This window comes from Pterocles gutturalis, unplaced genomic scaffold (genome assembly GCF_000699245.1).
Source record: "Pterocles gutturalis isolate BGI_N339 unplaced genomic scaffold, ASM69924v1 scaffold1621, whole genome shotgun sequence".
NCBI classification, from domain to species: Eukaryota; Metazoa; Chordata; class Aves; order Pterocliformes; family Pteroclidae; genus Pterocles; species Pterocles gutturalis.
The window spans coordinates 14183-27866 of record NW_010097494.1 but is presented as its reverse complement, the minus strand read 5'-3'; the positions used below and the strand labels follow the sequence as shown (position 1 = coordinate 27866).

Genomic DNA, 13684 nt, shown 5'->3' with positions numbered 1-13684 from the left:
TTAATTTTGCCCCCTTTTTTTTTTTTTTTTTTTTTTTTTTTTTTAATGAGCTGCTACACATATAGGTGGGCTGGACTCTGTTTAGGTGACTCTATGTATCAGTGATACTTAAATGTCTCTTTCATCATTGGCTATAACTTCTTCAGCAAAAGTGAAATCATGCTAAAGTTAAAATTCATTACAGGTTGGTTGTGAGAGTTAGATCCATTTGGATAGTATTGATTCCATTAATATATGGAATTATAAAAAGCATATGAACTCTTAGTCCTCAATACACAACTTCTTTTTTACTTTTTTTTTCCCTCCAACAAATAAATTACTTTTTAATAATTGTTATTCAAAGTCTGAAAGGGGGTTATATAATTTAAATGTCTGGGATGAGTTCTAGCATTCAAGTGCCTTCGTTTAATCGAAATACTGATAGGAAAGAATTATTATGAAATAGATAATTTAAGCTGAAGTCCTTGATAGCAACCTTCATGTTTTATCGGTGGCAGGAAGGTGGCATTTTAGGAGCAGTGTGTAGAAAATGCCATAAAATTCATGTGAAGGCAGCTGGTAGAGTAATTTCTTCTGGTGTTTGTGGGGATGGTTTTTTAATTTTTAAACTTTTGGTTGCTCAGTCCACTTGCAAGACAACCAAATAGTGATACCAGTTCAAGAGAGGTTTAAATGCTGAATGGATTTAAATGGAGGATGAGAGTGGTGAATGGGAATCAAATTTTCTAAGAAGTTAGATTAATTTAGGACCAGAGTCCTTTGTTTATCTAAAAATTGTTCTTTTACATAAAAAGAAAAAATATTAGTACTACAAAGGTTATTTCTTTCATTTATGTTTAGTTGTAAAATTATTTCAATTTAATGAATGCAGAAGAGTCCCATGGACTCATGCATCCTGCTTTCTTATGTTTTGAAGAAACATGAGTTTTTAACATCAAAAGAAGTATCTGGATCTGTTTCTTTTCTATTCTGATTTCATTGAACAAAGTTGTGGTTCCTTGTATTTTCTTTTTTGAAAGTTGTTTTATTTTTTAAAGAAAGCTCTTTTTTTTATTTTTTTTTTATTTTCCGTGATTGCAGAAAAAATTGACTGATTACCAAATGATTCAAATACTCATCTTTCAGTTGGTCCCATTCTGCTGGTTTAGCTGCTGTCCATAGGTCACAGGGTGGCAGAGGTGTGTACTGTATCCCGAGGTATACACATTCCTTTGGGTTCTCTGCTGCTTATTAAAAGTTGCTTAATGCCGTTCTCATGATAACAGTTTTGTGAATGTGACAAAGCAGATATCACAGGCAATAAGAGAAGATGAAAAGTTAGAAAACCGAAACGCAGTACAGTTATAATTGAGACTACTCTGTAACACACATTTCTTAACCTTCAAAAAGAATAAACTCAGTTCTGAAGAAAGGGTTTATAGCTGCAAAATTGTGCTGTCAAAGCAAATCAGAATGCAACATAAGGAAAGGAAAGAGAAGGAGATACTTCTCTGAGCAGAAGAGGAGGACAGGATAGCGGCACAGAAGGACATGCTGCACAAACGTGGGGGCTATCACTGCATTCTTGCCCATCCACTTGTCCCTCCTGGACAGTAAATCCAGCATTCATTTTCAGTACCCACTGTTGCTGGAGGACACTGTAATGGATATAATTTCGCAAGTAGTTTCAAATCTATTTTCACAGCCCAGATGAGTGTTAGGAGAGTGATTGCTGATGAGTGGGCAGTTGACATAATCCCTTACTCCTTTTTCACACCAGAGACTACACTCATTGACACTCATTGACTTTAAAAACATTTTAGGCTCCTTAAAATTCCTTCCTGGTCCTCACAATCTCAAGCAAGCTGTTTGAATAAAGGAAGCTGTGTCCACAGTATCAAAATATTTTTGTAAATGATCTTAATCCTAATTTATTGCTTCCAAAATTGTTTCATGCTACCGTAGTTGGCAGTGTTTCTGATGGTGTAGACTGAAGTTAATTTCATTGAAAATGAGTGTGGCACTGCAGGTTCTTGCTTCTGTCCAGGGTACTCTGGGAACAGTTGTTATTGATGAAGTTCCCCTGCTCCTGCCCCACCACTTATTAAACGATAGAAGTAAATGTCTACTATAAGTGGGTACAAAAACACTCAGTGAGCAATCACCACCAGAGCTCAGGGATGTAGACAGACCCTGTAGCCACCTGCAGTTTCTCGTGTGGCTCTCTTAAGTCCTAACGCCAAGAGAAATGCAAGCTGTAAAGGCAGGCTCAGCAATATAATCTAAAGTTACCCTGCATAGGGTCTGAATATTCCAGTTTATGCAGAGCATGCACTGCCTTCCTGGTGTTTTCTTGTTACTGAAGGTCTAAGTACAGTTAAGCCCATAGGCTCGCCATCAGGTTTGTAAGCAGCTTTCTCCTGTTTAATCATCAGGAATAGCAGGCATAGCAACTGTTCTATTCCTAGACAGACAGTTGTGTTTCTTCACCTGTTACACAGCCTTTTTTTTTTTTTTTTCTGTTCCTCCTCTTGTCCTCTTCCTTTCCTCTCTCCCTCTCACTAGATGCTGTGGTCACTTTGTGTAGCATCATCATCTTAACAAAGTATGTTGCTCACATGAAATTATAGTTAGACAGCATTACCAGCAAATATTGTCAGTGGGACAAACCCGTAATAGTCCTGTCTTGCACTTGATGCTCCTCCATTAGGATAAAGTAGAAGTGAAATGTAATGTAATTTACGGTTGTCTGTTCTCATCTGATCATCAGGATATCTGAGAAGATGCATGTGCATGATAAACTGCAAAAAGGAAGATTACTTACTATGAAAAAGGTTAGATGGTCATGTGGGAGTGTCCTAGGGGTTTTATAAGGTAAAATAAATAGATCTTTTCATTTTCTTAGAGTAACAGGAGAAGAGGGAGGCCAGTGAACTGGCAGCAATTATTAAGAAATACTGCTTCAGACTAGCCTTTGACTCATGCTGTGGCGGTGGATTAAAAATGGGTTTGCATAATTTTATGACCATCAACTCATAACTAGGTAAACTGAAGTGAGAGGAAACTCTTTACACTCTTTAGTTGAAAACTGATGTCCTGCTAGGGTTGAGAATACATTTTTTTTTTTTTTTCTGCCTCATGCGGTGCTATGTGACTGCCTGGTTACGTTACAGGGATTTTTCACTTTCTGTTCAGGCAGCAATTACTAGCCTGTCCTGAAGCAGGATATTGGACTTCATGACAAATGGTCTGTCCTGGATTGGTAAATCCTGTGTGCTAGTTTAGCAGCCAAGAGACCATATGTTATTGTATCACTGAATGAAAGAAGTAAAGGTGTTTTCATTTAAATAAACACAGATAGAGCCCCAGTCTTCATTGAGGTAGGCAGGAGGGAGGGAAGAGGAAGAGGAGAAACTTGACCAGCTGTGTGACGCTGCTGTATCATCAGAGGGTGCTTGAGGGGAAGGGGTGCTCCTGCGCTGCCTTGGTTGAATCTTCACATGCTGAAAATGGCCCTTAGGAATTTGTTTGTTTGTTTTATATATATGCAAAATATACTTTTGTATATTGTTAGAAAATTGCTTTGCAAGTAGTTTTCCAAGATACAAGGAATGTGTATAAAGACAAGATTACCATTTGGGATACTAGAATAAATGTTTAAAATGTTGCTTGAAAAACAATGTTAAAAACATGATTATGGACTCACAGAACCTGGAACAGATACATTGACTGTGGAGAACAGTGGGAGTAGAGGTAGAAATTTTGTAGTAGATTAGAAATAATGCTTTATAGCCTTGGCTGTTGATGTGAAGACTGAGCTCCTCTAGTGTTTTTGGTTTTGTACAAAATGTTGATCTCTACAGTAGGAACACATGATTTTTTTATGATCACTGTAATTCCCAAGATAAGATACACCAGAGTTTACAGAGGAATACTGGGGAAAAGTCGTTAAGGCATTTCATTCTCCAAAATCTGGAGCGTGTAGTACTATATGATGAAGGATACTTGCTGAGCTGGTGCGCTCTCTGAGGGTAATGGGCCGCCCCTTTAGGAAAGGAAATGTGCTTTGGAGCGTATAGTGTCCAGTGCAGTAGGACTCTGTATTCTGATGGCCGTTTCAGTGTGGTGTTGTACCATAAGTACATAATAATAATAAATTGTATGGGTGTTCATTTGGGGGGTGGGAAGAGTAGGAGTACCAGTGTACAGCACAGTAAGAGCACTCTGTCTTATTAGCATTTCTGTTACCTACATTGCTATTTCAATTCATAACTTGTGCAGGATACTAAAGAAATCTACATTAAGTCGGTAGCAGAAAGCAGACAGACTGGAGGTGAAACAGTACAAGAAAATGTTTTGTTTAGATGTTGTACGTATCCTTAAAAAATAACCTTTCCAAGCGACTTCCTAGTTTTGTGGAAAATCTTTTTTACTCACCATGTTTTATATGGCTATGGGAGAATCTGTAGTCAAATAGGAAAAAGGTAAGTGTAGCACAGTAACCCTGAGAGGTGGAAACTCATGGAGACTTACTCCCTATGGAACTTCTTCCTTTGGATTTTAAGATGAAGGCCAAGGTAAGTAAATGGACTGGGGGAACATTTGCAAGCTGATTCACATGTTAGTGTGTTTTTTTCAAGCTCTCTGCTTTTCCCAAATTTATCTTTGTCTTTTGTTTTGTATCTCTGTTCTACTCATAACGTATGATTTTTAAACCAATCTTAATCCTTATTTAAAAAGAGATTAACGTGTTTCTTATCCTGACGGGCATTGGGAATAGCTGCCATTCTTTCATAGAAAGAAGATAAGTATAGGTACCTTCTAAGCAATTCAGCAATCAGCCTTTTAAAAATTAGGAGTTTGGGAAACCACCTTCTTTCCTTCTTACCTCCACTTTTGATCTGCAGGATTATAGTGTCTCTTTCCATACGATTGTTATGTAAGAGCTTGAAATAATCTATCAATAGAAGTTATACCAATACAAATGAGTTAATAGCATAGGCTATCTAGGACTGAATTCTGTGATTGCTGTATTCCTGAAAATACTTATTTACATGCTTTATCCATATCAGTGGATTAACATATGCTTAAATAATTGCAGCGTTGCTGTCTGAAGATAGAATTGTTTTATTTCAGCGTCTGACGTACATTTACCAATGTATCTAGTTTAAAATTTCTCATTCTTGTGGAAGAATTAATGTCCCCTCCTCCCCACAAGGCAGAAGTTACTTTCAGAGGCTACAGGATATTCAGGTGCTTAAGCTGGAGAGACTTAAGTGCTTAACAATGCACCTAGATACCAGTCATAATAGTCATAATGGTTTATTTCCTAGGGGTGTTTGTGTGACAACTTACTAGCCGTTAGGGAAAGGATATATTTTCAGCAATACTCGATTATCAATTGGCACTGAAGTAAACTTTTGATGCAAAGGAGAGTTTTGGGGGGGGAGGGTGAAGATACACATTTCTTTGGGTATCTTATTTTTGCATGCAGTGCTTTGACTCTAGTTCACCAAGTGACAAAAGCCACTACACAAAATGTTTGTCTCAGCTTCACATGATGCCTCAACTTTCCAGCAGATTCACAGAAAATTGAAATGTGATTTGTGGTACAACTAGAGAGTGGTAATGAAGCAGTTAATTTCTACAAGTCAAACAACCAGTGCATCCGTTTCTTTTAATGAAAAGTGTTCAAATGCTTGAAGAGTAGAATCTGGGGGTTTGAAATCTGTCTTACTTTTCCCTTTCACTTACACTGTTGTAAAGGTATGTTTATGATCAAAGTGCCTTACAGTGAATGAGGGGGAAGAAAATTGACATCTAAGGATTAAACCTTTTTTTTTTTTTTCATATATCCTACATAACAAGGTAGAAGTGCAGAGAGGGTTGTGTGGTTGTGTTAGACGCCTCAGGCTGTTACTAATCAGTATGAGGAAAGATTAAATAGAACCATAGCAACCATCTAACATTTGTGAATGAATCTGTGTTTCCATAAGGCAGTTCCTAATGTACAGTACTGCATATTCTAAAATAGATGTATTCAGAGTAGGTTGGTGCAGAAACTACAATCCATATTTGGTGAATGGCAGTTAGAAATGTTCTCTGTTTATACCTTGAGTATCTGTATTTCATGGAAAATGTAGACATGGCAGGATACTTGGGGTTTTTGTGCTCATTTGCTGTATTGGCTGGAAGTGATGTCTATTGCTGGAAGTGATGTTGGTGTATAATTAAACATCATTTTCTGAGTACAAAAACCTGACCTCATCAGTTATTTATTTGGATTATATCTGTGTATGCTATTTCTTTCCAGGGACTGTTAAAACACAGTATGTGTAGGATGAGCAGATACAGGTACTACTATGGAAATTATTTCATGTCAAATCATTGCTGTTCCATCATCTTTTCTCTGTTTTTATGCTAAAACATCAAGCATGACAGAAAACATAGAACATAACTCTTCTCAGTTGTTGGATAATGTGTAACGATATCCAAAGGAATTTCCTTTTACAGTGGAAGGCACTGCCAAGTCCTCTTAAAGAGGACGAGGACTAAGGGTGAATTTCTCATGCTGTGAGCCTCAGGAGCTGGAGTCAAGTGACTCTGGGTAACTTTTTTCAGAACTTCCTTTTGGGAACACCAAATCCAGAGGGAATATTTTAAATATTTTAAACTTTAAATCAGGTAGTTTTCAAAAATCAGTTTTCTTCCAATATCCTATCTTGACTGGGGCTACTTGGAGTGACAGTAAAATTTTTCTGATAATGTTAAGTGGAATAATTTTACTGAACTTTTACTGTGCGTGGAGTATTTTATGGTGCTGCACGGGGTCACCATTTCAGCCAAGATGCCCTCCCCTTCCTTTCTTCCAGAAAATTAGCTTTCTGTATCATTTGAGGTTTTTTGTCTGCCACCTCTCTAGCAAGTGGAGTTATTAATGGTTAACTTCTGCTGATGTGCACAGCTAGTGGTTTGTGATTTCAGGAAGCATATATCTACGGGGCTGAATGGAGGACTGGACTGAATGAGCTAATCTTTCCCAGTCCGAGATTCATATAGACATTGTTGTCTGTCAAGAAATACAAAACAGTATTGTGTAAATTAATGCATTTGAAAGGCAAAGGAGTTAATTAATTAAACATCTGTTCTGAAGCTTGCAAACTTGGGTGGTGGGTAGTTATACTTCCTGGCCATATTGGAGGGAAAAAAATAACACTGAAGGTAAGATTTTTCTCTTACATAAAGTGACACATAGTGCACGAGTACCTGCCATTTCATTATTACCAGTTATTTAATTTTTGTCATTTTGATTTTCATCTCGCATGATGTGTCTCTTATCTTTGTGCCTTGGTCTTTGAGGAAAACCTACTTTGGACTGAGTGAGAGGGGCAGTATTGCTAATAGAAAAGGAGAAAGTTCTCCACCTATTGAATAAATTATGCAGTACGCTCTTCTTTTTACAAGCATATTGCTACATCTGTAGGCTTATAGTTTGCCTGAAATCTGCTTATTTCTCTAAATCAGCATGCCACTCTCTCCTTTTCTGCCTTCTTCCTTCTTGGCATCCTCTCATTTTCCCCCCGCCTGTTGTCATGAGCTTTGCAATCCCCTTGTCCTGTCATGCATTTCTGCTGGAGACTGTACCGCGTGTTAAATAGATTGGGTCTGCCGTTGGATGCCATGGTTTTGAGTGCCTCTGTCGCACTCCGTTGTCCCCTTTTCCACTCAGATAAATGTGAATCTGCCCATCAGAAGATTACTGGAGAGTTGGGTTGATTGGAGGAGGCCTCCAGAATCTATTGCAAGTGTGGCTTACGAACTTTGAAAAAAATGTCTTCAAGTTAAGCCTTTGGCCTTACTTTCCTTTATGCATAAGTACAATGTTTATTTCACAGAGAGCAATATGATTACTTACAGCTGTGATTTAAAAGTGATCCAAGAGGTATCACCAATACCCTTACAGTTTTATCTATACAAATGCATATTTAAGTCAAATGATGGAAACAAAAAATTTTGTTCCGTAGGAAATTTAAATATTTCAGAAGTAAAAATGAAAATACTTTCAAATGGAGGTGGAAGATGGGGAGGGAATGTTCCTTTAGAATGAAAGTGTTAAAATCTTGTTTAGAAAAAGATCAAAATGATATTTTCATTATGACAGTTTTTAGCAATTTCCAGTGTTTCAAAAATTGAAGCTGTCCAAATATAAACCATCTAAGTTCTTTTCAATAACAATTTTCCTGGTGAACTGCCAGGGGACCTTGAATGCTTTTGGTCTGCAGAAGAGGTAGGTATTTTGGTGTGCTGTGCCAGCAGCAGGAAGACCTTGGAATTCCATGTGCTTTAAAACAAGTTGGAACCGAAATATTACAGCATTCCACGGCCACTGTCAGAAAAAATGACAGGGATTGTTATCAACTTCCTATTTCTTCATTAAAAATAAAGAAACAGATTATCAAAGGGGGAAGGGAAAATATATTTCATTTTTTGCAACCTGTTTTAATGAGTGTTAGATTTTTGTCTAGCACACATCAATATAGAGATGGAAAGATCCAATATCGCTGATGTGAAAAAGTGTTTTACCCTGTGTGTTTCTGCTTCGTACATTCATTGATATATTTGTGGCATTCTGAAGGCAGAGGGAAGCCACGAAAAGGTCACAAAACAGCAAGCCAAAGTAAATAGCCTGTCAGAATATGTTTAGTGAATGACAGTGTAAACCATAGAAAAAATATAGAAAGGAGAGGAAAACCTTTTCCCTTGGAAAATACATTCCCTGGTTGGAAAGGCATTGAAAGTTAGTCACTTACATGCTACCTTGCTCTTTTCCAATAACTTGTCTCTGTTCAGGTTTTTAGTTCAATTCACGGTCCCAGGCACCTAGGCCATAGGGAAGAGGAATACATGTTCTGTACCAGGTAAAAGGGCAGGCATTGTGGGCATCATGACTAAAGGCCAAAGCACCTTTCGTCATCCTTTCAGCAAAGGAGATTGGTCTACCTCTTTGTCATAAATTTTTGCTTAGTAATATTTGAATAATGTATTGAATGTAGATACAACACCAGAGCATTTCTTTAGTCATTGTTGTGTTTTCTCCTTTATACACTGCACAAAAAAAGGATTATTGGTTTGGTTCAACATGCATTGCAACATTTTTTTACTACATTACAGGTAGAAAATCGCTTCTCAGTTCTTGGTTATTATCCTAGTTTTCTTGCATTTCAAGTACAAGCTTATCGCTTATCTTGATGGGGAAATAATTTTGGATGGCTATGCTTTTGTCCTTGCTGCTCTTTAGCCCTGTGTTGGGAAGCTGCAGGATTATGTAGCACAATCTTGTCCATGCTGAAGCATCTGAACCACTTTGTTTTGTTACTTTTCACAGCAAGTTCAGACTTCAGTCCAGATGTGCAATGCAAGAAGTTTTAGTTGCACAGTAGATTATTTTGGCAGACTCTTGCAGCACATTCAGCCTAGATAACTGGCAGGAATAAAGTTAAAATGCTAAATGCCTAAATATGTCATTATGTCCAGGAAACATGTGAGGGACTTTTTTTCTGTTGATGTAGACAGAAATTATAAAGATTGCCCTAGCTGGTGGTAAAATATCTATCTTGTGCAGGGAGTTCCACCTATCAGCAGGAAGAAACCAATAGTCATATCTCTCATTTGATTTTGAAAACAGAAATTATTGTCTATAGCACCAGCTTTGTTTGTTGAACATAAAGGAACAGCAGTCCTCTATAGGTCCTGAGGGAGACATTGCAGAAAGGGAGTGATCATTATAAACTGTGCCATATGTACTGTACCATGTTGCTATGAGAAAGTTACATTCGTTTGGCTTATAAAACAGGTTTTAGTAAGTCCTTTAAATAGTGACATTGATAATTGTCTACACACAGTTATCACAGTGTGGTACTAGTGTGTGCTATATAATGGTTAGAGTGCTTCCAGTTTGATTACTCAGAAATAAGTGGATTTGTGATGATCAGAATGGTATTAGGGTGGGAGAAGGGTGACTGAGAAACCCCTTAATCAAGGTGACACTAATTACATGCAGAAAAGTCAGAAATTATTTTGATTACCAATGACAGCTTGTTTACAAATACCACATACAAAGATCAAGGACAAAAGAACAGAATGTAGAAGAAACACCCCAACAAGCAGAATTATCTGCATCTCTCATGTATATCAGAAAGCTGAATTTTATTTGGGTTTTTCAGAATACTTTTTCCCTCTATTTTACCTCTCAGCTAATGGAGTTAATTGACATTTATTTTAAGGGTCTAGGATTTAAACTGTGGAGTTTGGATTTCTCTTTCACTTCATAGGTACCAGGAGACCAAAGGGTGCAAGAGAAAGTACTCTGTAATTCAGTTATGTAGAAGCACTAGCACCTATACTATGCCCAACCCCCAAACAGCTTAAATAAATGTAATGATTTATTCACTCTACAAATCTGAAAAGTAGATAATTATTTCATATTCTTAAATAAAAAAGTAAAAAGGTTATCTTTAGAAACTTCATATGCTGATCTTAGAAAAAAGTAATTTCAGTGCTCAAAATCAATTTGATAAATATGTTGAGCCCTGAAGTCTTAAAAAAATTACTATACACATTGCCATTGTAATAAGTTGTATACCTGATCATAAAGTAAACACTGGTGGATCAGTTAAAGGAATTAGTTAGTGTTTGGGAGGGAAAAAGATGGTGATAAAGTAATTAGTACCATACGTTCCACAAAGATTTAAAACTGTGCTACATGGCAGTAATGGATTTTGAACACAGTTAATGAGCATATTCATTGCATTCATTTTTAATTAAGTGGAAAAAATACTGGTCCTTTAAATGGAGATAATAAATGTGCAAGTCAGTCTTGCACAAACATGCAACGCAAGAATTTATTGCCGGCTGTCTAACGAGGGAACTGGGAATCATTATAAAGATTAGCTTTACTGAAAAAAAATCCAGAAAAAGCTTTAGCAGAAAATGTTTATGAGATAAGAATTTTCACATTAAATATCGCTTGGCATATTTGGTAGAGTGTGCGTGCTTTTTAAAATACGAGAATTTGCTATCATCAGAGGTAGGGCTGACTGTACCCTTGAAAAGCATTCGCTGCTATTTACCAATTTAGATTTATGTGAAATGTATTTATTATATGAGTACACACATTAAGAGAATATAAGAATATCAGAATTCTTGAAACTTTCTCAGGTGTGTGTTATATTTGTGCTTAGAATACAAATGGTGGTTTCAGAGTAAAGTGTTGACTCAGAAAGCTGCAGCTGTGACCTTCCAAACGCACAGCGTGCTTTAACTAATGCACTCTTGCCTTCCCGAGCCACTGGGCCATGCTTCTGGCATGGTTCAGGCTGCAGCAGGGGAAACCCAGCTGAAATGCTCAGTCTTTATTCTGTCAGTGGGCAGCTGGGGAGCTGACATGAAACAGGTTAAAGACTGAAACCTGAGCTGCCTTCTAGAGCAGTGGCTTTCAATGTTTTTATGACTTGGGAACCCCCTAAACACTTTCCAGTGGGAGCGGGGACCTTTGTGTGGTGCACTGAAGCTTATTGATGACAATTGACTGGCGTTTCTTCGTTACCTTTCATGGATCTATCGGAAGTTGTTCACAGATCCCCAGGGTTACCCAGACCACATGTTAAAAAACAATGAAACTAAATCAAATGTAATATGTTTCATTCTCTCAAAGCTCCCAACCCATATCCCTCTTGTCAGTATTACCAAAATATCCGTTTGTTTCTGACATGAAGTACCTATAGGTCTTTGCTCAACAAATGTCTCACTGGGCTATGCATAAGCTCAAAAGGTGCGTCCAAGTTTCCCTGAGCCACCTTAATCTTCAGGAGCTTATTCACCACTGGTATTACAAGAGGGCAAGTTTTCCATACCAAAAAGCCCCCTGAACCATCACTGGTGACATGCAGTATACTGCTAGTGACATTGTAGTATGAATTACTGTGCCACACTTAGGCAATTTTTTCTCTGACTTTATTCTGCCCTGTCCTGCATGTTGTAATTGCTTTCCATAAAAGGAGCAAACAGAATCGTACTCATGGGTCTTTTCAAAATGCTAACTCTGCTTTTATTTTTTTAACCTCACTGCATGACTTTATGATGTATTTAAGCCAGTAGCAACTTGGAAGCAGAGTTTGGTAGCATACTTTTAGCATTAAAAAAATAAAATTGCAAAATTTAGAGTAATTTTATTGATTAAAACAGAAAGTCTGTTGAAATTTTGTCAGTAAATAAAAATTGTATTTTCTTTTCTGTTCAGGTATGACTTTGTAGAAGTTGAAGAGCCTAGTGATGGAACTGTTTTAGGGCGCTGGTGTGGTTCCAGTAGTGTGCCAAGCAGACAGATCTCCAAAGGAAACCAGATCAGAATAAGATTTGTGTCTGATGAGTATTTTCCTTCTGAACCTGGATTCTGCATCCATTATACACTTCTTATGCCAGTAAGTAACATGTTTCAGATGGAACATTTCAGGAAAACAAAATCTTTGAAATGGTAGCTCAAAAGAATATTTTAACAGCTCAGGATTAATTACTGTTTATTTCTTAATGATGAGCAATCTGTCTTCCAGAATTGTACATTTTGTTTCTGTTTTCTAAATAACTGAGTGTTCTTGTGGTTCTTCTTGGATGGCTTTGACTGGGAAGTTGTGGGCTCAGTTGTTTGTTTAGGAACACCAATAAAATGTTTTAATTTCTAATACCATACTCTGAAGAAAAAAAACCAAAAAAAAACCCCCAAAAAACCCAACTGGCTTTGAGAAGAAGAATCAGCGTAAGAATCAGCAGTGTGACATATAAAGAGCATTGGGAAGTTTCAAAGAAGATTGACAAAATTAATGTTTTTATTAGTCAGCTGCTATTAGACATACACAGCCAAATGACTATACCTAGTTCAAAAACCAGAAAAGTTCTTACGCTTCTGAATTATTTTATTATAGTGACAAAGCAGACAGTGCATAATATTTATTTTCCACTGTATTTTCCCTGGAAACAGTGCTTTGTACTTCTCTTAAATGTTGCTTAATGCTTGTAAATAGCAGGTATTAAACAGTAGTTGTTGTCTAAAATGTGACTATTTTCACTGAAACACATTTCTGTTATCTTTTTTCACCAAATGAAAGATCTGTGATAGCAAAACAATATTTATAGTTTTTTAAGGATGAGACAATGCTCTGAAACACCAGAGTGGAGCAGAACAGGAGTTGACTTGTTTTAGAATAGGTATTCCTTATTTAAAGAGAGTAAGCAGTATTTTTGTTAAATTCCGCATAATTCACTTTGTGAATCTCCTAAGTAGTCTTGTGGTCTGTGGTATTTGGTTGGCAGAAAATATCTGCAAGCTCAATAAAAAAATGGTCAAAAGAATCCGTGTTGTAACCCCACTGACATGCACTTCACTCAGAATGCATTTGGCTTGCTTATTGCTTTTGCCACTTTTGCATCTTCTCCCCATTTGCAAAACTTCAGTTACTGAGAAGAAGCAAAGAACAATTCCGTGTATCTTTTCAACAATGCATAATCTTCTGCAGAATATATTTAGCATACTGATGATGATGCCAGTGAAGTGTAGTAGTGTTTGTGTATACATATATGTATGTATGTGTGTTATTTTCAGTTGTTTTCCTATAAGTATTTTTAAATATTTAGGCCTAAATAAGAACCATTC

General features: G+C 37.0%; 1 protein-coding gene across 1 annotated transcript in view; it reads left to right on the top strand.

Annotated features, from left to right (window-relative positions):
• LOC104462530 (platelet-derived growth factor C-like) overlaps window positions 1-12458 on the top strand; it is a gene marked incomplete at both ends in the record, with an annotated part of 19143 nt that extends 6685 nt beyond the window's left edge. The window contains one exon of the mRNA XM_010074538.1: window positions 12278-12458. Within this exon, the coding sequence (XP_010072840.1) occupies window positions 12278-12458 (181 nt within the window). The remainder of the gene's footprint in view (window positions 1-12277) is intronic.
• Between the last annotated feature and the right edge of the window lie 1226 nt (window positions 12459-13684).